Genomic DNA, 26853 nt, shown 5'->3' with positions numbered 1-26853 from the left:
GCCCACCCGAAGATCTTCCAAAAACCTCGTTCCTTATGACACTTACCAACTTCATCCTCACCCATAATTACTTCACTTTTGAAGGCCAGACCTACAAACAAATCAGGGGAACGGCCATGGGAACCAGGATGGCTCCCTCCTATGCCAACCTCTTCATGGGCCGCATGGAGGAGGCTTTCCTGAAGACCCAACAGCTGCTTCCCCTGGCCTGGTATAGGTTTATAGATGACATCTTTGTGGTCTGGACTCATGGTGAAGAAACACTCCTTAATTTCCTCCATAACCTCAACTCCTTTTCGAATCTGAATTTCACCTGGTCCTTCTCCAAAACCCAAGCCACCTTCCTGGATGTTGACCTTCATCTTGTTGAAGCTCACATCCACACCTCTGTCCATATCAAACCCACAAACAAACAACAGTACCTTCACTTTGATAGCTGCCATCCTTTCCACATCAAACGCTCCCTTCCCTACAGCCTAGGTATTCGTGGCAAACGTATCTGCTCCAGTGACGAATCCCTCAACAACTACACCAATAACCTGACCAGTGCTTTCCTCTCCCGCAACTATCCTGCAGACCTTGTCCACAAACAGATAACCCGAGCAATACATTCCTCCCCGTCCAACAACAATGTTCCTACCCCCAGACCACACAGAAGCATCCCCCTTATCACCCAATATTATCCTGGCCTCGAAAACATCAACAAATTACTCCGCCAGGGATATGACTTTCTCAAGTCAACCCCTGAAATGAGATCATCCCTTGACAAAATTCTCCCCACACCACCCAGAGTTGCCTTTCGTCGCCCCCCTAACCTCCGTAACATCCTTGTTAAACCCTACAATATTCCCAGACTACCTTCTCTACCCAGCGGTTCCTACCCCTGTAACCGACCCCGTTGCAAAACCTGCCCCATGCATCCCCCCACAACCACCTACTCCAGCCCCGCTACTGGTAAAACATACACAATTCAAGGCAGGGCTACATGTGAAACCACACATGTCATTTATCAACTGACATGCCTGCACTGCACAGCCTTTTACATCGGCATGACAACAACCAAACTGGCTGAGCGCATGAACGGACACAGACGAACTGTCCGCCTAGGAGATGCCCAATACCCAGTAGCGGAGCATGCCCTCCAGCATAATTCTAGGGACCTAGGAACCTGCTACACCGTATGTGCCATTTGGCTTCTCCCACCCAACACCAGTCCCTCTGAACTGCGGAGATGGGAACTTGCACTCCAACACATCCTTTCATCCCGCCATCCCCCTGGACTGAACCTACGTTAAACCACCTCACTCCCATTCACTCTTCAGTCTTCTCCTCTTTCCCTTTCCTCTTTAGCCATTCACGCATCTTTTCATCCTACATAGTTGTGTTTATCTTTATACTATATACCTCTTTACTTCTGTATGCATCCTCTTTGGTTTGAAGCTGGCACAGTACTTACAGTAGAATATCTTTGGCTTCCCTCTGACAACCATGCCTCCATCCTTGCTACCCTCCCTGTTTACCTTTCCCTGTTGCTTCATAACCTGGGTTGTGAGTAACTGAATCCACTTTCCCTTCTTCCCTTTTTTCCCCTCTCTCCTCCCTGATGAAGGAACAAAGTTCCGAAAGCTAGGAATGTAAATTTTCAGTTCTGTTTTATGTGTATCTATCGGCTGTACTGAGCTGAGGTAAGTACTGGCCAGCCCCTCTATCTCTTTGTTAGTATTTGTTCCAATATGTAATTTGAAATTATATAAAGGATCAAATTAAAATACATGTTGTGATTAGGATGTATGGCTTGGCTTATGCTATAACAATGAAATCATGTCATCTCCTTGACAGGTCAGCGGTGCAGTACACAAAGGAAGCAGCTATTCTAAAATTGGATGCTTTCACCCATTCACTGAAGATGGACTCCATCTGGGTGGTAGATTACAGTCTGTAGGTCTCACCAATGAGCCATGACATCCAATAGTCCTTGATAGGTCACATCATTTCATGAGAGACCTCATCTTTCAAACAAATATTGATCTTCATCATCTTGATGCATCTCATATGGGTCTGTGCAAAGCATTTTAACTGATAATTTGCAAATGAGATGAGTGAGTGCAAAATTTGTTATCTGACTTTTGACTGATGAACAGAAGGAAATCATGATTCAGATTCCTTAGTAGCCATTGACCACATGTTGTGGAATGGGCTTAACATTGATGTACAGCCGCAACATCTGTATTAATTTCTGTTCAATTGCATGTACAAATAATTTATTTAATATTAACCTGTTGTATAGGATAGTAATCATAGTCCTAAAATTCAGTTTCTACATTACTCATATCCAAGAAGTCTCTTAAACTGTAGAATGGATTGTTTATTAATCATTTATAAAACTTACTTTTAAAATTGTTGAAAGGTGTAATAATTGCAGAATTTGACAGCTTATTTAAAAAAATTTAAATAGTTCGCTTTGTGAGAGTTGCCTGTTTTTGGCATCCAATCCTAGGATTGTCAATACACTTCTTGTTTCTGGTGTCATGACAGTGTACATTCTCTCTAGTGTCAAACTCTGCTATGTTGTTTTTCACATACATCAGTGATGCATAGATATAAAGATTTAGCATTGTCATTAATTTGGTCTTAATGAATAAAGGGCAGCAGTGTTCCCTTGTACGAACCTTATACATTATTCGTAGCATCTTTTTCTGGATCAGTAATACATCGATGATGTGATTTGAGTGTTCCCTAACAACAGCCCATAAGATATGTGAGATTGAAAAAGTCACAAATAAGCTGTCCTAAGATATCCATTTCTCATTAGATTAGATACTTTACGTATGAGGTAGGACATCCTTGATATCTTTCTGCAGACGTGGTTAATATGGTATTGTTAGTTTAGTTTGGAATCAATATGTATTCCATGCAGTTTTACAGATTTTGCTTCTATGTCTTTAGCTAATCCCAGCAACAGATGTTGAGTACTCTTCGATTGCACATTAGTTTATTAGATGAGAATCAGTTTAGAGTTAAGGCGAGAGAGTCCTGTGAATTTTGGTATAACCTCAACATATCTTGATCTGTGGTGAGTAAAGTTGTGTTGTCCACACAGCAAACAACTGAGTGAAGCCCAACATAATGTGGCAAATCATTAATTGCAACAATGATGAAGAATGGTCCAAGGACAGAGCCTTGAGGCAGACCAGATGTGACTTTCTTCAGGGAAAAATGCCTATTTTGAATTGACACAAATTGCCTCGAGTCATTTAGATAAGAATTAATTTATTTCTAATCTATATTATTTATTCCATAATATTGTAATGTGGCTAGTATGTGTCAAAGGGGATGCAGTCAAAAGCCTTGCTCAAATTGAATAGCTCAAGAGAGACTGTATTCTTATTTTCAAATGCATTTATTGTGTGATTAATAATTTCAAGGACTGCAGAATGGGTACTTCTACCTTGTCGAAAACCATGCTGTGTACTACAAAGTAGATTATGTTTCTCGAAGTAGTTAGAAAGCAGTATGTGGAAAATACCTTCAAATATTTTGAAAAACATTATAAGAGTAGACACTGGCCTATAGATCCCGAGAAAATACTTTTTCCACTTTCTGTATGTAAGTATAACGTTTGAAACTTTGACCTCGTCCAGGGAAAACTCCAAATTCTAGGTATTTATTCACAATAAAAGCAAGTGGTTTGGAAATAAGGTGTATTGTTTTTTGTTAGTTTGTAGTTAGATAGCCAGTAGCAGTCCAAGCTTTTTGGGTTAGAAAATATTGAAACAGCATGACAAGATATCAATGGAATTCATGTTCTCTAGGAACCTGATCAGGAAGTATATCAGTTGCTGATGGGTTTGACTGGTTAGTTTTAGATCTTAATTCATTTACTATGGTAATAAAGTATTTGTTGAGCTCTTCTGGCTCACGCAGGGCGTCATTAGTTTGGGTAGAAGTGGGTTATTGTTTTATAATATCCCTGGCAGCCTTACATTTTTTCAGAGCTTCTTCTACATAATTTTCATAGGCAACTTGTTTGGTAAGTTTAAGTTCAGCTTTACAATCTTTTTACATTTCAAGTAAACTTTATAAGAAATGTCATACTGCTCTATGCCACATTTGCAATTACTTTTATACATCTTGTATAGTGAAATCATCTTTTTCCTGATACCAGCCAGGTCATCAATGCACCATTTAACTTTTTAGCTTTTCTGTTTGGCGTAGAATCATTTCTTTTCAGTGATGAACAAGAGTAACATAAATCAATATGTATCTTAAGCAAATATTAAAGAGAGTTTCAAGAGTTGATTTATCTACTCATATTCATAAACAAAGTCCCAATTTGCATTTCTAAGGCAGTCTGTATATAACTTAATACATTCCTCTTTCCAACCTCTAACCCATGTCATGCTTGGCTTCTTACCTGCAGTCACATAATCATTATCTGACCATGTATTGTGGTATGTGCACTGTACTGGATCATGATCTGCAAAACATTCGTCTGCTATGCTAAAAGTGTATAGGTCTATTGAGAAAATAATATTGTCCAAACAGTCTTTCCCACATGTTGGGCTATTGTTAGTACAATATAAATTTAATGATCTGAGTAGGTTTAAAAATGTTTTTGAGTTAGGCTCATCTAAGCCAGACAACTCTAAGTTCAAATTGCCACATTCTGCAACATATGCTTTGTGTTTTAAAAATTTTCTCTTAATTTATTGAAATTTCTCAAAAAATAAATTAACATCATCATTTGGAGAGCTATACAAACTGACAATTATGATATTCTGCATGACCAGTCTTATACAACTAAATTCTCTATTTAATTCGTAGTGGTATGAGCTTATATCTATTGTAGAAAATTTTGTGTATCATCTTGCAAATATCGTAACACCCCCCCTCCCACACCCCAGGCCCCCCTTCCCCATTTCTTCTCCCATTTCTGTACATTATAGCTAACAGGATGCACTCATTAAGTATGAAAAAAATCTACTGATTTTTCTGTAAGCCAATGTTCTGAGACACATAGCACATCACATTTTTTAACTTGCAAAAATGTTCCAAATCTAGTAATTTATGCCTGATACTGTGAATGCTGACTTGCAAGAGCGTAAGTAATTTGCATTTGTTTTGCTTCTCCTCTAAGCAATTAGGAACCTGTTTTTTTGAATGAAGTATTTGTACTCTGTGATGATTCTGGAACTAAACTTTTACAATTTTCTCTAAAAATGAGACTTTTTCACTGTACAATTTGTTAAACCCATTTATTTATTTATTTTGAGTCTTTTCTCAATTATTCTGTTAACCTGATTACACAGAAAATATTTCCCTTTGCAATTTAAGTGTAGTAAAATGAAAGATTGATCAATATTTCCTATATCTAAAATGTCACAATTATCACAATGTGAACAAAGTTGTATGATCCAGATGTTTGATTTGTGTACTTTCCTGTTGACACATGAAGTTGAATCATGTCTTTGGGGTATCATATGTGTCAGTTTACATGGAGTTGAAGGATCATCTTCATTCAGATCTGGACTTCATGTCCAAAATTGAAATGCACCATGAAACTTGGGCCTATGGATATGACCCTGAGCCATCAAAAATGTCGGCATTCATACTGGAGCAGATCTATAAATGTACCGCATGTGTTATTGAGCAAGTGAACAGTCTTATATAGGTCTTATCCATTGCCATGCCTATCTTGATGTAGCTGCAAAGTCTACACCAGTGACATGGAAAGGCTTGGATGGTCTCATTCGATCTGGAGGTGGGAGAGCTTCAATTTGTTATCTGCTTGGAGTCTTCATGATATTGGATGGCAAACGTATATTCAGAGCCTTTTTAATGGTTTGATGCTCTTTAAATATCCAAAAACAGTTTTGAAGTTTGGATAACACAATTCAGACACCAAAATGTGCTTGAAGATAAGTAAGTGTTTGAAAGATGAGGGCTCTTGTTACGTGATGTGACCCATCAAGGAGCACTGGGTGCTGCTGTTCATTAGTGGGGTTTAAAAACTGTAATCTATCTTCCAGATGAAGGAGTCCACCTTCAATGAATGGACAAAAGCATGCAATTGTACAGTCTTGTTGGATCAGCTTCCCATGTAGAGTGTGTAGATTTCCTTGACTATTTTGATCCAATAAGTGCACGCATTTGCAAGTTTGACTGCTGTCAATTTTCAAGAATGAATCTTATGTTTGTGGCAAAGGACCAGTTGGTTGTATGAATTAGTCTCCAGTGGAAACTGAATTTGGAAATGTCTATGAGGCTGGGGGATACAGTGAGTGCCATCAAATTTTATATTCTTTCTCTCTTCTGGGAGGTCATGACACACATTTGGAGCGCCAGACAAGCAAAATTCTACTTGGTGTGCAAGCCATTGTGGTCCTCTATACCAAACATGTGCACATTGTGTTTGATTGCCTGTGTTGTGAGGCAGTATGACGCATGCATGTCCGAGGGAACATTGCATTGTACTTCTTCACAACACAGACACTGCAGTTCCATATTTATCAGCTGATACCGGGCCTGCAACTTGGAAATGAGGTGCTTCCCCTGAACGGCAATAAAATTAATGGGATATACTAGTACAGGTATGACACATGGATGGTGACAATGGAAGTCTGCTTGGACAGCAGAAACAGTTAAGGTGACTGCATACATAAAGTGGAAAATCTGGGTTAGAGTCCCATTTTTCATTGTCATCATTCCATTGTACAATGGGTGTGGTTCATATTTCCAACTGTGAATACATTTGGCATTGTGCAAACATTAATTCATCACCGGTTAAAGGCAGGCAGTTTCAAATCTTCTATTAATAACTTTGCTATGAAGGATGATTGAATAAGTTTACTTAGTCTTATTGGTTCTATGATGTGCACCTGGCCTGTTTGCAAGAATGTGATGGTTATGTAATTGCATCTATTTTACTATCTGAACAATGCGAGAGAAGGAAAGTTGCTACTCACCATATAGCAGAGATGCTGAGCCGTGATAGGTACAATAAAAAGATTCACACAATCATAGCTTTCAGCCATTAAGGCCTTTGTCAGCAGTAGACACACACGCACACACACTCACGCAAACGCAACTTGCATACACATCTGCAGTCTCAAAGAGCTGAAACTACACTGCAAGCAGCAGCACCAGTGCATGATGGGAGTGGCGACTGGGTGGGGGTAAGGAGGAGGCTGGGGCGGGGAGGGGGAGGGGTAGTATGGTGGGAGTGTTGCAGTTTGGACGGAGCGTAGGAGAGAATGTGCGGAGGGGGAAGGGGAGAAGTAGCCGAAAGGAGAGAAATAAAAATAAAAATAAAAGAAATTAAAAGACTGGGTGTGGCGGTGAAATGATGGCTGTGTAGTGCTGGAATGGGAACAGGGAGGAGGCTGGATGGGTGATGACAGTGAATAACGAAGGTTGAGGCTTGGAGGGTTACAGGAACACAGGATGTATTGCAGGGAAAATTCCCACCTGCGCAATTCAGAAACGCTAGTGTTGGTGGAAATGATCCAAATGGCACAGGCTGTGAAGCAGTCATTGAGATGAGGGGTATAATGTTTGGTAGTGTGTTCAGCTACAGGGTGGTCCTTTCCTTCTCTTGTATTGCTACATTCCATTCTGGATTTTCCATTGTTTGTTTACTAGCTGAACACCAACAAAAGCAAAATGAGGATAATTGAACATAATCGAATTAAAATGAGGTGCTGAGGAAACTAGATTAGGAAATGAGACACTTAAGGTAGTAGATGAGTTTTGCTATTTGGGGAGCAAAATAACTGATGATGGTCAAAGTAAAGAGGATATAAAATGTAGACTGGCAATGGCAAAGAAAGCATTTCTGAAGAAGAGAAATTTGTTAAAATCAAGCATAGATTTAAGTGCCTGGAAGTCTTTTCTGAAAGTATTTGTATGGAGTGCAGCCATGTATGGAACTGAAACATGGACAATAAATAGCTTAGACAAGAAGAGAATAGAATCTTTCAAAATGTGGAGCTACGGAAGAATGCTGAAGATTAGATGGGTGTTTCACATAACTAATACAGAGGTACAGAATAGAATTGAGAAGAAGAGGAATTTGTGGCACAACTTGACTAGAAGAAGGGATCGGTTGGTAGGACATGTTCTGAGGCATCAAGGGATCACCAATTTAGTATTGGAGGGAAGTGCGGATGGTAAAAAGTGTAATGGGAGACCAAGGGATGAATACACTAAGCAGATTCAGAAGGATGTAGGTTGCAGTAGTTACTCGGAGATGAAGAAGCTTGCACAGGATAGAGTAGCATGGAGAGCTGCATCAAATGAGTCTCTCGACTGAAGACCACAACAATGACAATGAAGGATGTTTGGCTTCCATTGTCTAGCACACATTGAATAAGTTTACTTAGTCTTGTTGGTTCTATGATGTGCAAATGACCTGTTTGCAAGAATGTGATGGTTGCATGATTGCATCTATTTTACTAGCTGAAGTGACACTGCTCTGTGCTGCTGACATCTCACATGTCATATCTTCAAAACATATTGATTTGTGATGTGGATTTTTTACAGTTAAATAAAGTACCCTACCCTTTTTCCTACAATTTCACACTTTATGCCCCCTGTTTAGGCGCAGAAAACATTTTCTAGTATTAAATGATAATTAAATCAAGACCCTAAGCTGTCAACAGGCATTGAATACATCAATGGGGACAGTTGAAAATGTGTGCCCCAACCGGGAATCGAACCCAGGATCTCTTGCTTACATGGCAAATGCTCTATCCATCTAGCCATCAAGGGCACAGGGATTTATCCCTTGCATGCTCCCTGTGAGACCCACATTCCTGGCTTAATGTCCACACACAACATTCGTAGTGCCCCTGCCCACTACACTGATTACTCGCAGCAGGCAATCTTACCGAGTCCCATAAGAGTTCAGGCAATGCATGTGCATCCAGCACAAAAGAAGAAGGTCAATGGCTGGTTAGCCTTAACTATATGAAGATGGTGTCTGCTCTTTAGGATATGTCCGAAAGAACAGATACCATCTTCATATATTTGTTAGTATTTGTCAGTTTCTGTTTTATTGAGTGACATCAGTAATTTTATTACTTTCTTGGCCCCAGTAGCCACATTCTTCACAGCAGATTAGCGTGGACATGAAAGACTACAACCATGGGTGTGAAAGTCAACATTTTATTCTCATTGCTGATCTTCTGCGAGGCAAGCACTGTGTCTATTTCCATTCCTATAAACTGCATTTCCATTCCTATAAACTGCATCAACTAAACTATATCCCCTTCTGAAAGACCAGTCTGCTTGACACAAATAAGCCCGCATTGACAGATATCATCAGGAAAAGTTTTGAGAATTTTTGGTGCTAGTACATACTCACAAGCATTTACCTCTTCACCAAGCACACACAAAGCTTCGATGTGGTAGTTACAATTGGTAAATGTTGAATTAAGCAATTCTGGATTTGGAAAGTGCATGGGTTTGATAGATTCCAAATAAAGGTGAGCTTGTATAATTCTATTTTTATCACCATATTGCGCTGTGATGATTCTCTTGGTTTCTTCATACGTTAGAGATCACTGCGATACCAACAACTAAACACTTTGCCTCCCCCTCTAATCAGCCACACAAAAATGTGTGTTTATGAATGGTGGATATTGTGGGATCCTGATGAATAGTTTGCTAGATCTGTTCCCAAAAATGAGCCCAAGACTCAGCATCTACAGAAAAGTCTCAAATTGTGTATGGGCAGTCTAATATTAGTCAGCAGAACAAGAGAAGTGAGAATTGTAGCAGGTTGTTTATCACTGATGGTAGCGTGATCCATGAAATTCATCAGTTTCCCTTCTACTCCCTGTATGTGCTTCAAACAACAAGCTTGGCTGTGTCTATATATTTGTCACATTTGGATGCATCAGCAGCATAATCGATGTCATCAAGAAGATGGTGTATTTTGTTATCATAGTCTGTTAGTATATACAATACACAACAGTTCCTGTAAATGATCTTTAGAAAATTCCTCAATTGAGGGGGAGGGAGGGGGGGGGGGGGGGGTGGGAGAGGGTTGTATCATTGAAGTTGTGTACTTTGTTCAAATAGCTCTTTCTCTTGCCCATACTCTTTCCAAGTGTTGTAAGTGATTGTTGATATCAATGTTTTCTGTGTCAGACATCAAGAAGTGGCTGCAGTTGTCTGAGTGGGCCAAAGTAGTATACAGCTCGATGAACAACTAACAGATGGCAGCATCAGTCATAAGAAATCTACAGGCATAGGTTAAGATCTGACAATCTGTTAAGTGCCATCCAAGTGGCTACAATAATAGCATACACTGTAACATTTGAATCAGCTGTGGTTACAAAAGGCACTGCAAAATGTGTAGTTTGACAATTCAGTTAAGCATATTTGTGTATGTAGGCGGGTGCTGTCAGAAGAGTTTGTTGCCTGGCATGACACTCACTGCCGTGAGCTCTCATGGTATTTCTGTGTGAAGTACTTTCAAAAAATCCAGCACTCATGGAAAATTTCCTGGGTTTTGGCACCAATTTTTATGCTGTGTATGATAGTAGTAGGTAGCAATTTGCAGTGTAAAACAGCTCTTTATTACAAGTCACAGAACATATATAACAAAAGAATTCATAACAAGCCATCATTGAAATAAGCATTACTAAATCAGAGGTATGAAGGCCTTTGACTACACTAATTTTTAGCAACAGGGATGGCTATGGATTTATTGCAATTGGTATGGACAGACAGTCTTGTGAAATAGTTTTGAACATATTTTCCAAAAACCTGAGGGATATTGTGCCAAGTTCTGTTCAATTGGCTTTAGAGTGTCAAAATACTGAGCTTTTTGGGGGTTCCTGCCCGTAATGTTCCAAAGAGTCTCAGTTGGGATGAGATCTGGTGACTTTGCAGGCCACAATAGGGTTTGGAAGAATGAAGACAAACATTAGAAACTCTCGCTGTGTGCGAGCAGGCATTATGTTGCTGAAATGTAAACTCAGAATCGCTTGCCACAAAGAGCAACAAAATGGGGCCTAGAATATTGTAGACATACCGCTGGACTGTAAGGGTGCTGCTATGAAAAGAAATGGCATCCAAGACCATCATTTACAGCTGTCAGGCTGTATGATGGGTGACAGTCAGTTTGGTAGCCCACTGTTGTCCAGGGTGGCTTCAGCTAGATGTTTGCTGGTCATCAGGGCTCAATTCAAACTGGGAATCATCAATAAAGACAATTATATTCCAGTCAACGAGATTCCAGGCCAGAGAGGTGGTATCCCACTGCAGCTGTTGCCTACCATATGGCCTGTCAGCCAAGAGTGATGGTGCAGGATGCCATTTCTTTTCATAGCAAGACTCCTTTGGTTCTTATCAGTGCCACCCTTACAGCAGTGATAAGGCAATGAATTTCTGCACACCTTTGTTGCTCTCCATGGCAATCCATCTTGGTTTTATGTTTCAACAAGATAATGTTCATCTGTACATGGTGAAAGTTTCTGTTGTTTGTCTCCACACCTTTCAAACCCTGCCTTGGCCAGCAAGGTTGCCAGATCTCTCACCAACTGAGAATATTTAGAGCCCTCTAACAAGCTTTGGATTTTGGGAATCTAGTGTATCAGTTGGACAGAATTTGACACAATATCCCTCAGGAGGACATTCCCTACATACATTAATGATCAGACAAACAGGGCGAGAAGCAATCTACAGGTGTTTACTGATGATACTGTGATGAACGGGAAGGTGTAGTAGTTGACTGACTGTAGGAAGGTAAAAGATGACTTAGACAAAATATCTAGATGGTGAGATGAATGGCAGTTGCTCTAAATGCAGGAAAATGTACATTAATGCAGAAGAGTTGGAAAGCAATCCCATAATATTCAAATTAGCAGTGTGCTGCTTGACAAGCAACATTGATTAAATATCTAAGTTTAGTGCAATTTATATGTAAGGATTGTAATAGAGAAGGTGAATGACTGACTTCTGTTTATTGTGAGAATTGTAAGAACGATTGGTTCTTCTGTAAAGAAGACTGCATAAGAACACTAGAACAACCCCTTTTGTGAGTACTGCTCAAGTGTTTGTGAACTCCAACAGGTCCGATTATAGGAAGACATCAAATCAGTCCAGAGGTGTACTGCTAGATTTGTATAGGGAGATTAGAGCAACATGCAACTATTACAGAGATGCTTCATGAACTCAAATGGGAATCACTGGAGGAAAGACAATGTTCTTTTCATAAACACTATTGAGAAAATTTAGAGAATCAGCATTTGAAGCTGCCTGCTGAATGATTCTACTGACACGCATGTAGATTTCACATAAGGACCACAAAGATAAGAGATTTTAGGGCTAATATATAGGCATATAGACAGTAATTTTCCCTTGCTTTATTGTGAGTGGAACAGGAAAGGAAATGAATGGTAGTGGTACAAGGTGTCCTACACCTTGCACTATACAATGACTTGTGATTATCTATGAAGGTGTAGATGAGAACATAATCCACCATTACAAAAGACATTGCCTCAGATAATTGTGGGGAGTGGGAGGTAGTGGTCAGTCTGACAGACTGACAGGCTGTAACAAGTAGTGGTTGGTGTGACAGCACATACTTCACCAGAGGATAATGAATATGATACTCATTCAAACATCATGGTGTCTTAATGCTGCCATACAGTTGGAAATTGAAGAGCTTTCCATCAATAGTATACACCAGGAAAGCCCACATTAACAGGCATGACTGTTGTCAAAATGTCACAGTATGTCAACATTGCCACCCCGACAGAAGGCAGGATTCCTTTTAGTCTAGGATCAGAAGACCCTATTCCCTTTTTCAAAATTATACACAATGTAGAGGATCCCAAATTGAGTACTTTTAGATGAGCAACTAATGGTTGAAAATGATGGTTGTTTTTTATTGACATAAACTACTTATATCTCACATTGATAACTTAAGCTTACAGAAACCACTGTTCAAATTGAAAACATGTATGACAGAACACTGTCATAGCTGGTCTTTGGATTCAAAATCATTTAGCCCATTTGCTTAGTATCTTCATGACAGGGATGTAGTTGTTGCTCCTTCAGAACTGTCCACAAAGGGGTTTCAAATGCATTTCATGGGCAAATTGATGGTTGTTTACTGATGGTTCTCTTATATAATCCAATATCAGCTCTTCAAATTATACTGAGCAAACAGTTCTTTATCAAGAACCTTCGGTGGCTTTCTGTGGCTTGAATGTCCCAGTTTCTATTTATGGTGATAAACTTCTATCCAGTGTGATAAATTTCTTCAAATTATGACGATGCTTGTTTGAAATGTTTTCTTCTGCTTACTTATTTTGCTTCCCAGTCATGCCATCCTACTGTACCATAATTACATATATGTCTGCAAGTTACTGTAATGAGTAATGTTTCATCTTTGACAAACAATCATGAACTGTAAACAGTAGTTAACTCCTCCGAGGATGTTTGACAGGTATTTGCACATTATTTTTCAAGGAAGTGCAGCCAATTTCAAAGCAGCAGGTACTTGTCTGTTATGAAATATAGAAATATACAAATGTATCCTATGTGTGTACTGGTTGTAACATCTGATATTAAATTTCCAATCATTGCTTCCTTAGCTCAAAATGCTGAGTTCAAGAGCCTCTTCCAATAATTTTAACATTTAAAGTTTGGGGCATCCTGGTAAAATTCAGAGATATAAAATATATTACTTTTAATAAATACAAAGATGTTCAGCCCACTGTAATGGTAAGCAACACTTTTCTTTATGTGCCTGACCTAGCACTTCCTACTCAGGCAACAACTTTTGAATTGATTAAAAATAAACTTCTCACTTCTCTAGATATCTTGGATACTCATGGAAAGTCAAACCAATTATGACCAGATCCCGCCAAAACACAGGTATGAACATTTCATCTTGAAAAAACCTTCTAAACCACAACATGTGGTGCACATCACTCCTTGCTGTGTTTGACCACCCTGTCACCATGCTACATGGCAGCAGAATATGCAAACCCAACCTACTGCACTGTGGCAGGCTGCCAACAATAGCCATCTTATAATTCTGCCTGGAATAGTGCTGCCAGGTATCAGGAGAGAGGTTATGATAGATGTGGGGGAGGGGGGTGGGGACAGCTCCACAACTCAAACTATTTGCTCTTTGGGAAATAACAAGCAAGATAATGGCTTAAATCTAGAAGGAGCTTTGTACAAACCACCAGCAACATCACTAGCACACCCAAAACAGTAAGGCCCCAAATATTGGCAGTGCATTTGGACAATCCCCAGGGATGGATCCAACCTCAAGAAAAGCTACCAGATGACGCAGAAAATGGATGAATGGTGTGGAGATCTATCTACATCTACATTTACATCTACATCTATGTATTAAATCATGTTGGGAATTTGAGAGAACTAACAACATCTGAATGAAATATGGACACATTCTAACTGACACCAGAAATGTGTGTGACTCTGGTGAAATCTTTACAACAGCACATCTCTGAGAATGTCCCATCATGTTTACATAATGTCCTAATAGTGGCAAGTGCAAATGTGCAGAACATGGCTGACATTGGACTCATATTGTCTATCTACCTGTGTTTTATAAACTTAATGAGTTTCTTAGCAACATTCACAGAAATGAGAAACTGTCTACCTATAATCCATCCACCTGTCCTTAAATGCTTTAATGCTACCCAATTCGTGAAATATCCTGATTCTTCCTTATATCACATTTACTTCCAACCCCTTGCCACCTGAGTTATATTCTTGTAGAAAACGTAGGTGCAAGGCTAGTCTTGTGCACTCTTCCAGCACATCATATTACAGTACATACCTTTCCCAGAGATGTTCTACTTTACCAGAGGTAGGACCACCTCTAAAAGCAGTCATGTCAGGTACCAACTATGCTAAAACTTTTGCATGGGCTATTTTTTAGGCTTGACTACCAGCTAACTGCTCATCCAAATGAACTATGCAAATGATAATTGTCTTCACACCACATCCTTTTGTTCCACAACCCTCCTGCTCTCAATCTCCTTAGTTCCTGTCTCACTCGCATCACCATCCATGTCCCTGTCCCCATGTTTCCTCCTCAAAATCCACACTTATGCTTCATTGTATGCCACAAGCAACTCCCCTGCTTGTGCCAGAGTGAGCCTAACAATGCCACATTTCTATCCCATCCATTTGTTGCCTCTCCCCCCCCCCCCTCCCCCCAAATCATTAGCCACTCTTCCTTTCACACCTCCCTCCTCTCTCTTCTGCTTTCTCCTCTCATGCACTCCATCCGAAGCTACCCACATCTGAGTTGAGATGCAGCACCAATGCAGTTGGCAGGGCCAATGCAACCACACTCGTGTGTGTGTGTTTTCTATAGTAGTCAATTCTGATGAAAGATAGTGTCTGAAAGTTTAGCAACAAATAATTTTTATGTGTCTATTGACCACTCAATGCCTCAGCCATGTGGTGCTACTTTCACTTTTTCTATTATTTATATTGTCTTACAGGTTATTTCTCTAACTATGCTGACTAACAAAAAAGTGAAGCACCCACAAAACTTGACTGGATGTCAGTGTAACTTCATGGATGTACATGCCATTAGTGGCTATGTAAATGATTTAGAGTTTCAAGCCTCTGTTGTGAGTAGAATGGCCATCAAATTTCATTACTGTTGTTCATGTTTAATGTTGTTACTAGGCCTGGTAGAGTAAGGGACATGAACAGTGTCAAATATTGAGTGATCGCTTTGAAGGATGTAGAAATGGTGTGTACTCATGTATCATTACCAGAACCTGACAGAGTTCAAAAGGGACAAATGTGGGCCTCCATTTGGCCTGCTCGTTGCATCGTGCAGTGTTCACATTTGTGGGGCATGTGGATGTGACAGTGGTCCACTGTTAAACTGCTTGGGAAAATGAGTGCAGGCATGCTTATCATCAAGGTTCCAATCAACCATATCTGATCATCACAAGGGAAGATCACCATATGGTGCACCAAGCACATTCTAACTCTTTCATATCTGCCCCTGCCATATGAGAACAAGTAATGAATGCTCTGCAACATTCTGTGTCAACCTGAAACACTGGTCAGAGACAAGCAGAAGCTGTACTAGGGAATCACCTTCCCATGCATAGGCTACTGTTAATACCACAAAACAAACAGGCCCATTTGGAATTATACCATGACTGGGAAAAATGGACTGATGATGAATTGTGTGGCTTTGTGTTCAGCAATGAACCATGGTTCTGCTCTACACTGAATGACTATCATCAGCATTATGGTGGTGACCTGAGGAGAGATCCCATCCTTCCAATGATTTGGAGAGGTACAGTGGTGTCACAGATGGTGTTATGGTATCGGGAGTCACTCAGTATGGTTACAGGACATGGCTGGTACTGATCGAGGGAACTCATGGTACAACAGTACGCCATGAATATCCTGCATCCTCATGTGACAGTACCATGATGCCATTTTTCAGTGGGACAACACATGCCTACAAATGGCATGTGTCTTGATCAACTGTCTCGATAGGATGTAACTAAATTCCCGTTACAGGCTTTGAGGAGTTGTAGTGTGGACAAAGGTGGTTAAGTTTAGTGTAGGAAATCACGTACAGAAACGTATCGTTTCCCTGCTAAACAAAATACCACAACTCATGTTCAAATCTCCCATGGTTTTGGTGCTACTGTCTAGGGCATTACAAGCATCATTCATTGATCACCCAGATCCCATGCCCTCCACAGGCTGGATCACATACAGTTCAGTTGAGTTTGTGATCTGCCCAGAGAGGTTTGTACCTGCTGCTGTGTTTGTGGTCTTTGTCTATACTACTTACAGTAGTAATCATTCATTTCAGTTTAGAATACAACCTGAAAGTACTTTTCATTTTTTGTGTGCTGTAGTTGATCATGGTGAACTACATGTTTGTGGAGTGTACTGGCATGATGTTATTGTGTGGTGAAGCTCAGTGCAATGGGAGGGCTCTGTGCAGAGTGGTTTCTACACCACCAGACACCTTCACTCTTCCTCTTTTCTACAGAGTACCAGTGGGCCTTGGAGACAGGTACATTCACTATCAGCAGAGTTGACTATAGTGCTCCATGGAAGTATCACACACCCCAATTTGAAGAAGCTGTACTCCATGATGGGGAAGAGGATCCGACAACAAATACCAAAAATGCAGCAGGTAGACTGAATGTGGATCACCAGTCTGTCTGTTGTATTCTGCATGAACAGCAGCTACAACCATACTGTGCCAGAAGATACAGGCAATCCAGCCATAGGATTTTGCACCACAAGCCCACTTCTTCAGGTGGTTCTTGCACTTTGTGTGGCTTAGCCTGTCCTTTCGCGGTGAACCCTTTTCACAAATGAAGCGAAGTTTACCAGGGAAGACGTTCTCAACTCCAACAACAGTCATGAATTGGCTGATGAAAACATGCATGCCATCATGTACACCCCCCCCCCCCCCCCTCCCCCCATGGGTTTCAGGAATGATATGATTTGCACATTATGCAGGGTTCTTGAATGGATATGTGATTTAGTCATACCTTCTTCCACCACATCTCACAGGTGCAATGTACTTGTGATTCCTTGGTGGGGCTCTTGAAAGATGCACTGTTCAATGTGCATCAAAACATGTGGGTCCAGCATGATGACACAACACCTCATTTATTGTGTGCGGTTTGAGATCATCTGGAACAATGATTTGGGCAACAGTGGATAGATTGTGGCAGCCTGATTATTTGGCCTGCACATTATTCTAACATCATCCCACTACACTACTACCTATGCGGTCACATGAAATACTTGATTCATCCCTGTGGCATCCAAGAGAAACTACTTGTGTGAGTTATGCTACATGGATACACAGATACCATATCTGAGTTGATGCTGGCAACGATGCCCTTACCTTGGGGCAAGAGGGGCTACAGCCCCCTCTAGTTCTCAGGGAAAGGGAAAAGTTTGGTAGTCAAGTGTTTTTGTCTGAAGAAAATTATTTAAAAATCAATATTAGACAGGTGCTTGACAGGCAACTTTTTATGGGTACTTACATGTCACTATTTGTATTCCAAAATATTAAAAAATACTCCACATCCCCAGATCTTGGACCACCCCACTCCCCCCTGTACTAACTATTCCATGGGTGCTCTCGGATAACACTACTTGGAAGTGGACCCAGACAATAAGCAGCAGGAGGTACAGAGCCACATGTGTTGCAGTATTTTGCATGTAACAGGAAAATGATATATTTCCAGACCAGAGTTCCTATGCTAAACTTAACCATCTTGATCCCCACTACAAGCCCTCAAAGTCTGTAAAAAGAATTTAGTTACATCATATGTAATGGTGATGCACTCCCACGGCCAGCACTATCCCCAGATCTGTCCACAATAGAACATATTAAGGACCAGATCAGATGTCACCTCTGTCCCAGTGCCAATGCCCAAGATATCAAAGACCAGTTATAACAGCTGCAGGCCAGCTTGCCTCAAGAGAAAATACAATGGATTTACAGAACCCTTCCCAACCAAATTGGGGCACGCATCCATGCCAGAAGCTTTGCAAGATTTTACTGTAAAGTGGACTCATACTGTCAAGTTCTTTGTAAACTTGAATCAGTTCTGTAATCACTACAATAGCATCACCCATGAAATTTCATTTCATTCTCCCCGCTTGATCTGGTTGCTTCACTTTTCTGTCTAGCATTGCTTTTAAGAATATTTTCATTTTATAGTTTTTTTGTTCAGTCTGAAGATTGGTTTGATGCACTTCTCCAAGGCAGTCTATCCTATGCAGGTCTCTTCATCTCTGAATAACTACTGCAACTTACAGGCCATTTGAACCTGTATCCTGTATTCATGCCTCTACAGGTCTCCCTCTACAGATTTTAACCCCCCCCCCCCCCTCCCACTATGTACTCACACACACACACACACACACACGCACACACATATACACACACACACACACACACACACACACACACACACACACACTCACACTCACACTCACTCTCACTCTCTCTCTCTCTCTCTCTCTCTCTCTCTCTCACACATACTGTTACCAAACTGACAATTGCTTAGTGTCTCGCAATGTGTCCCTCAATTGATCCCTTCTTTTAGCCAGGTTTTGCCATAAAATTTCTTTTTTCTTCAGTTTGATTCCGTACCATCTCATTAGTTATTTGATCTATCCATATTATCCTCAGCAATCTTCTGCAGCTTCTATTCTCTTTATGTTTTAACTGCTTATCAGCCATGTTTCACTTCCATACAAGATTACACTTTATAAGAGATTTCTCTATACTTAAATAATACAAATCTAAAATGAACAAGCTTTATACCAATGAGTAGGGGAAGTTTCAAAGCTTTTTTTCATGATGTTTGATATGAATTAATGAATTTATAATAATTTGTAATTAATTAGTTTTTAATAATTATTTAGTAATTAGAAATGTGATAAATGTTATAAATGTTCAATGGTGCTACCGTTGATTGCACGGCAACCACCAACTTGGTAGCCAAACTCGTCCCATACACTTGAAAGTGTATCTGCTGTTACTGAGTGCATGACAGCAGTGATCCGGTCCCGCAGATCATTCAGAGTGGTCAGTAGAGGTGGGATGCAAACAGCTTCCTTCATATAACCCCATAAGAAATGGTCGCAGAAAGTGAAATAAGGAGATCTCTATGGCCGTAAGTGCAGAGCCAGGTCCTCAAGTCCCTTGTGACCGGTCCAGCACTGAGGAAGGCAGTCATTCAAAAAGCCTCATACATCTTGGTGCCAATGGGGCGGAGCTCCATCCGGTTAGGTACACAGGAGATGCACTAACCGAATAGTAAAAACATATAGTTGTCAACAGGCACAAAAAAGAAGAATGAAAACTGCTAGTTTTGAGAAGTGTCAGTTTAACAAGCTAGAGGATACACACACACACACACACACACACACACACACACACACACACACACACACACACACACACCTGTGCAGCCACTTTGTGCCAGCAAAACACACAATGCTGGGATAGCAGTTTGGCAAGTTGACTGGGATGAGCAAATGTGATGGATGGGGCAGGTAAAAGGAGAAAAAGGCAGGAAGTGGAAGGTAGGGTTGGGAAGGGATAGCTGGTGGTTTGGAGGGAGGCAGCATGTATGTGGTATAGGAATACATGGGGGGAGCGGGGGGGGGGGGGGGGGAGATGTGGCAGGTACATGGAACAGGAAAGTGACACACAGGCCTCGGAGCTGGTGAGTTCATGCAGCACACAATGATGATGTGGAGGTATGGACTGGGAGAGAGTGACTGGGCAGAAGAAGAGGAGACTGTTTGGTATGAGGTTTGTGTGCAGTGGATTAGCAGAGACTGAGGCCAGGAGGATTATGGGAGTGAAGCATATGATGCAAGGATAGTCTGGTTCAGAAAATCTGGTGCTGATGGAAGGATCAATATCACACAAGTTCTTAAGGGAGCCATTGAAGTCAAGTACATTGTGGTCAACAGCATATACTGCCATTAGTTGTCAACTGCCACTGGATTGTCAGTTCTGTTCTCGGCCACCATTTGGTAGTGGCCTCCACTCAGATGGATGGCTGTTTAGTGGTCATGCCCACTAACTGCTGTACAGAAATTGCAACAGGAGTGGTATGACATGGCTAATTTCACAGATCTCTCTTCCTCTGATGGGTTAGGATAAAAAGACAGTGAAACGTCTAGAGAAGGAAATGCTGGGTTGTGAAAGGTGCAGGTCTTTCACCGGGATGTGCTGCAGGATATGATATCTCTGGTAAGGAACCGGGAGTCATAGTGGCATAGGGATGGCCCATGATGTCTGGTAGGTTGGGTGGGTGATGGAATACCACTTTAGGTGGCATATGATGCACCTTATTTATGGGCATGATGTTATCTAGCCAAAGCCCTGGCAAAGGACATACTTCAGTTGCTCCAGTTTGGAATATTACTGGGTGATGACAGGGATGCTTCTTTGCAGCTAGTTCTTGGGGTTGGTGGGAGGATTATGGATGTGTGAGGATAAAGTGTGGAAAATCTGTTCAGGACCACGTTTTGCAGGTAATGCCTGTCTGTGAAGGCCTTTGTGAGACCTTCAGCATACTGGGAAAGGGAATTCCCATCACCGCAGACATGCCATCCATAGTTGGCCAGACTAAATGGGAGCGATTTTTTGGTATTGAAGGGCTGACAGCTTTCAGAATGCAGGTAATAATGGTGTTTAGTCAACTTGATGTAGACAGAGAATTGGATGGAGCCTCCAGAAAGGTGGAGGTTAATGTCGAGGAAGGTGATCCATTAGGCTGAAGAGGACCAGATGAAATTAGTGGGAGAGAAGGTGCTGAAGCCGTTGAGGAGTGAGAATATGGTATCTTGGTCCTGGGTTCAGGTCATGAAGATACAATTTGTGATCCTGCATCAGACTAGAGCTTTGGGGTGCTAGGAATATCTCCTCTAGATGGGTCATATGCAGGTCGTCATAGAAGGATGCCATGCGGGTGCCTATGGGTTTGCCATGGATTTGTTTATATATCTCCCCCTCAAAGGAGAAGTAAATGTGTGTGAAGGTATAATTGGAAAGGTTTTAAGGAATGAGGTAGTGAATTTGGAGTTGGAAGGATATTGGGAGGGGTAGTGTTCCCAGTCAGTGCACCTACTGCCTCTCCCATCTTCCTATCCCGCATTCCTTATCCCACATATGTGCTGCCTGCCTCCAATCCCTCTGAGCCACTGGCTACCCCTCACCAACCTCTTCTTCAGCTTCTCACTACTTTTTCTCTCTACTCATTCCACCTGACTCAACCTCTCGCCACTGTCCACTTTATTGTGTGTCTGCCAACAGTTCAGTGCTTCTGCTATTTGGTCAGTGGTCTCTTTTACATCTAAATTATTTAAACTATTACACTGGTCTTCAAGTCTTAAGAGTATTTGTCTGTCTCGCATATCCTGTATACCAGGTGGAAAAGTTTTTTCATAGCTGGTTCTTCCAAAGATCTTAATAATCCTGACAGAAATTTGTCTACTTCTGGGGTATTAAAAAGAAACAAAACAAATTTTATGTATTACTGTAATGCAAACAAAATGTGAGCAGCATGCAGACTGAATGGTTTTTATAAACATCCATCACAAATAACATCAAAAATTGAACAGGTAGAAAACAGAATATTTCTCATAACAACTAATACACAAGAATCACAGCAAGAAATCAAGCTTCTAAAATCAAAATATTCATCAGGAATAGATAACATACCAGATTTTGTTGTGAAAAATGTGTAGACTTAATTTCTGAAACACTGATGTATCTTGTAAACCTATTCTTCTGAAATGGCTGCTTTCCAACATATTGTCAAACTATAGACCAGTTTCTCTACTGTCTGTGTTTTCTATAATTCTAGAGAAACTCTTTTATAAAAGACTGTCAAATTTCATAAATAAATATAATATACTAATGGCATCTCAACATGGTTTTAGGATAAATCACTCTACTGAAAACAGCAATCTTTTCTTTTCTGTATGAAACTCTACAGGCCCCAGATAGGCAGGAACATACGTCAAGTATATTCCTAGACTTGTCATAAGTGTTTGATAACATCAATCATGATAAATTACTAGGTAATATTCAGAACTGGAGCATTAGGGGAGTAGCGAATAACTGGATTAAATCATACCTCCATGAAAGAAAACAGCTCATAGAGATAACACACGAAGAAAACGAGACAGTCAAAACTCATCAGTCAGATTTATTAGTGATCAAACATGGAGTTCCCCAAGGTTCCAAATTGGGTCCAATTCCGTTCTCACTACATGTAAATGAGTTACATATAAACTGTAAAAACAGTAAGCTATATCAGTTTGCAGATGACACCAGCATCTTAATTATGGGAAGTAGCAAAGAAACTTCGAAAATGACATTTAGACTGCCACATAGAAGATAGTACAGTGCTTTGATGCAAACAGTTTCATTATAAATCTGGAAAAACTGTTGCAATAAATATTTTCACCACCCAGACTAGGACACCAGCTAATGCTTCTGTAGAAAGAAGTGGACAAAAAATTGAAATAACAGGGAGTGCAAAAATTCTCAGTATATGGATTCAGCAAAACATGAAGTGGGATACACACATGGACTATGTGAACAAAAAACTGAACAAAACATGCTTTGTAATGGGAGTAATAAGAAACTGTATATCACATGATAATCTCAGGCTCATAAATTTTGCTTATGTTCATACAATATTGAAATATGGTGTAGTGCTTTGGGGAAATTGTGGAGCTAGTCAGACATCATTTAGATTGCAGAAAAAGATTATTAGGTTAATGGAAGCCACTATTTAGGAAAAGTAAAATACTGCCACTTCCATGTATTTATATACTCCAACCTGGCATACAAGTGTATAATACACTACCCAAATCCACAAAATAATAATGGACTTAAACAAACCAAATCAACTGTGAAGGGTTATTTGGTTGAGCACTGTTTCTATACAGTAAGGGAATACCTAGAAAAACAAAACCTCTTCACCGATTTAGATCGTTTTTGTAAAATGTGTAGAGTAAGGAAATATTGTATAATTTTATCTTTTGTTAAAATGATGTCTGAAAAAAAGAAAAAAATCAAGGAATGTGTATTGTAATTAATGAATGGTCCAATCTCTTTTGTACACTGTACAGTCCTAGCTTCACAGGACCTATAAATAAGTAAATAAAATCACAACTGATATTCCATGAGAGTTTCTGTACATTACTGAACAGCAATAACTATAATAAAAATTACTTTAACATACCTGGCTGGTAATATCTGAGAAACATTGTCTTAAATAGGAAATGTATGCTTCTGCTATCTGGTAATCTAAGTCAGGGGCAAATATGCTCACAGATATGGGACCACACCAGTGGGTAGCTACATCAGCAAGCCAATGTAAATGTTCCACGGATGTGTGTGTTGCAAGGCAGAGAGGTTGTCCTGTCATATTTTGCCAATTACTTGCTATCATAGCAAATGTATGAACTTGGTATTTTTGCGAGGCATCTCTCTGTCCTAGCCACGGAGTAAAAATAAATGTGTAATATTCATCCTTCTGACCACTATCATTTTCTTCCTTTGTATTATTGCAGGCAGTCACCTGTAAAATGTGTAATAATAAATTAAAACACTAATAACTGATAAATATGATCAAATATTTCAGTAATAATTTAACTGTACTGAGTAACCAGAGATTCAGATGATGGACCAAGTAACCACTGCAGACCATAGTCAACAAGTTCATTGACCAAATGGACTATTACAACAAGGCTAACTGCTGGTTGATTTTTTTTACTTCATGCAGCATACAAAACTTTGAATGAAGTTAATATCTGTCTATTATTAACAGTTAGTCATAACCATTTCTCAGTTAGTGATCAAGCAAAGTTGCCAGTGTCTTTGCCCCTTCTCTTATAACTAACAGTAACATCTGTTTGACAAAATTTAGTATCAAAGAACGTAAATGATTGTTACAAACAAAGTATGTATACAGGGTGAGTCACGTAAAACATAACACCCCTTTTATTTTGTGTGGCTCAAGATACTGAAACAAAGTTTTCAACAATTGATTGTGCACTGAGGGGCATGTAATTTTGTTGTATGTTTAATTTTCATAACTCTTGTATCAATGAAGATACTGAGGGATCAATAAACTATTTTACTTTTACTGGCACTTGAAAGCTCTTGAAAAGGCAAGTACAGTGTTGGTGTTGAAACATTTTGCAAAAGTATCCCAGAACTGTGCTAACATTGAAAGGTATACAGGCTGGCATCAGCTGATGTAGTGTAAACAGTGCTGAGTGGTCATTTTTATGCCAGGCTCCATTGTTATATCTAGAAAAATGGTAGGCCTGCACAACTAAGATAAAACATATTTCCTCATGACCCTAATTTATATGGGATAGACACAGAATCAGATATAACTGTTGTAAATGGAAATATATGATAATTTCTAGGCTAACAGAAGCAGCTTAAGAAATATTTAGCACTAATGTAGGGAAATACAGGTAATATAAAGTATTTATTATCCAACAGTGATTCCAATTACCCATCAAGCCTGAGTATTACTAAGCAGAATACATAACAAATACTCGGGCTCCAGGCAACAGCTGCAGCTAGCACCTGCATGAGATGCAGCAGCCTTGGGAAGCAAATGAGGTAGCACCACTCTCTGACAAGAGGTTACCATGAAATACCACAACCTGACCATTGCTAGCCCATCTCTCACTAGTATCTGAAGCCTTAGTTAAGTGCCATTTTGACCTTGCCAGATTTGTGTTCGTGATTTTGATTGGTCTCTGGATTGTTTTATACGCTTAATATTACTTTGCCATGCACTGGACTGGTCTTGGTTATTCATTCACTTCATAATTTCTGCTGTAATTTATCTCTGGAACCACTTGCTTTGTTCCTCCGGTCTCTACATTACCACCAGTGCGAGTTACCATAAACTGTGTTCTAAGAGTAGGATACTGAACAAAATACAGGGTTAACATTAATAAAACTGACTAACTGCAGGGACAGATTCCTGACTGGAAATTGAGGAAGTAAGGTCCTATGAACACATGTCCAGAAATGCATTGTTGCCACAGTGGATGGTACTCATGAATAAAAGTTTCTCTGAGGATGTGTCATGTGTTCCTTGTGTGTTGCAGGCTGTGTGATTGACACAGCATACTGTAAGTGGCAAAATGGTCCAGTATTCATGTTGGGAACAAGCTGAGATAGTGTATGTGTATGACCAAGCAGATGGAAAGGTTGATACGCAGCCTGGCTATATAAAAACCAGTACCCTCACAGACACTAACCAAATCACACAGCATGTCAAACTCCTTTTAGGCATTTGTGTGATCATGAGTCCTTTCAGACAGATAAAAATGCAGAAAGATGGTGGACTGTGCATACAACAGATTTGGAGACCGGGTTCTACAGGATATTGAGACAAACCCTAGTCCAAGCTCCAGGCAAGTAGCCTGCCTACATGGTGTAACTCGTAATCACACAAACATCCAAGAAGGGCTTGAAATGTTGTGTGATGTCTGTGAGGGTACTTGTTTTGGTACACCCATGGTTGGTATATGTTAGGCTATATGTTTTGGCAGAGCCATACTGCCTCTCGGGCATTTCCATCTGCTTGGTTGTACATAAACACCGTCTCAGCTTGCTCCTGACCCAAATACTGGACCATTCTGCTGCTTATGGTATGCTGCATTAATCACAAGTCTGAAACACACAAGGAACACATGACACATGGCCAGAGCATCTTTCATTCGTCAGTGCCATCTATCATGGCAACGATTCATTTCCGGACACATGTTCATAGGATCTTTCTTCCTCAATTGTCAGTCGGGAATCCACCCTTCCAGTTTGTCGGTTTTATTAATGTCCACCATGTATGCTAAAATCAGGATGGAGCAATAAGAATAAAAGCCCAAGAACCAAGTGATCAGATTAAAAAGGATTTATAACAGAGATGCAGTCTTTCACCCCTATTGTTCGGCATATATATAAAAAAGCAATGGCAGAAACAAAAGAAAAGTTCAGCAGTGGGAATAAAATTCATGTTGAAAGGATTCATAGATGGCACTGCTGTCCAAAGTGAAAGTGAAAGAGAAGAAGAATCAAAGTAATGGCAGAATGGAATGAATGGTGTAATGAGTAAATAATATGGACTGAGGGTAAACCAAAGAAAGACAAAAGTAATAAGGAGTAACAATAGTGGGATTAGTGATAAACTTAACATCAGGAATGGCGACCATAAAGTAGATGAAGTGAAGAAACTCTTCTAATTTGGAAGCAAAATAACACAACAGATGAAGCAA

At 40.1% G+C, this 26853-nt stretch overlaps 1 protein-coding gene across 1 annotated transcript in view; it reads right to left on the bottom strand.

Moving 5' to 3' along the window:
* LOC124595751 (beta-1,4-glucuronyltransferase 1-like) overlaps window positions 1-26853 on the bottom strand; it is a 141822-nt gene that overhangs the window by 13855 nt on the left and 101114 nt on the right. Inside the window, exon 3 of the mRNA XM_047134632.1 lies at window positions 23793-24131. Within this exon, the coding sequence (XP_046990588.1) occupies window positions 23793-24131 (339 nt within the window). The remainder of the gene's footprint in view (window positions 1-23792; window positions 24132-26853) is intronic.

This window comes from Schistocerca americana, chromosome 1 (assembly GCF_021461395.2).
Source record: "Schistocerca americana isolate TAMUIC-IGC-003095 chromosome 1, iqSchAmer2.1, whole genome shotgun sequence".
NCBI lineage: Eukaryota > Metazoa > Arthropoda > Insecta > Orthoptera > Acrididae > Schistocerca > Schistocerca americana.
Note: the sequence above shows the minus strand (reverse complement) of the source record. Positions and strands in the feature narration are given on the sequence as shown.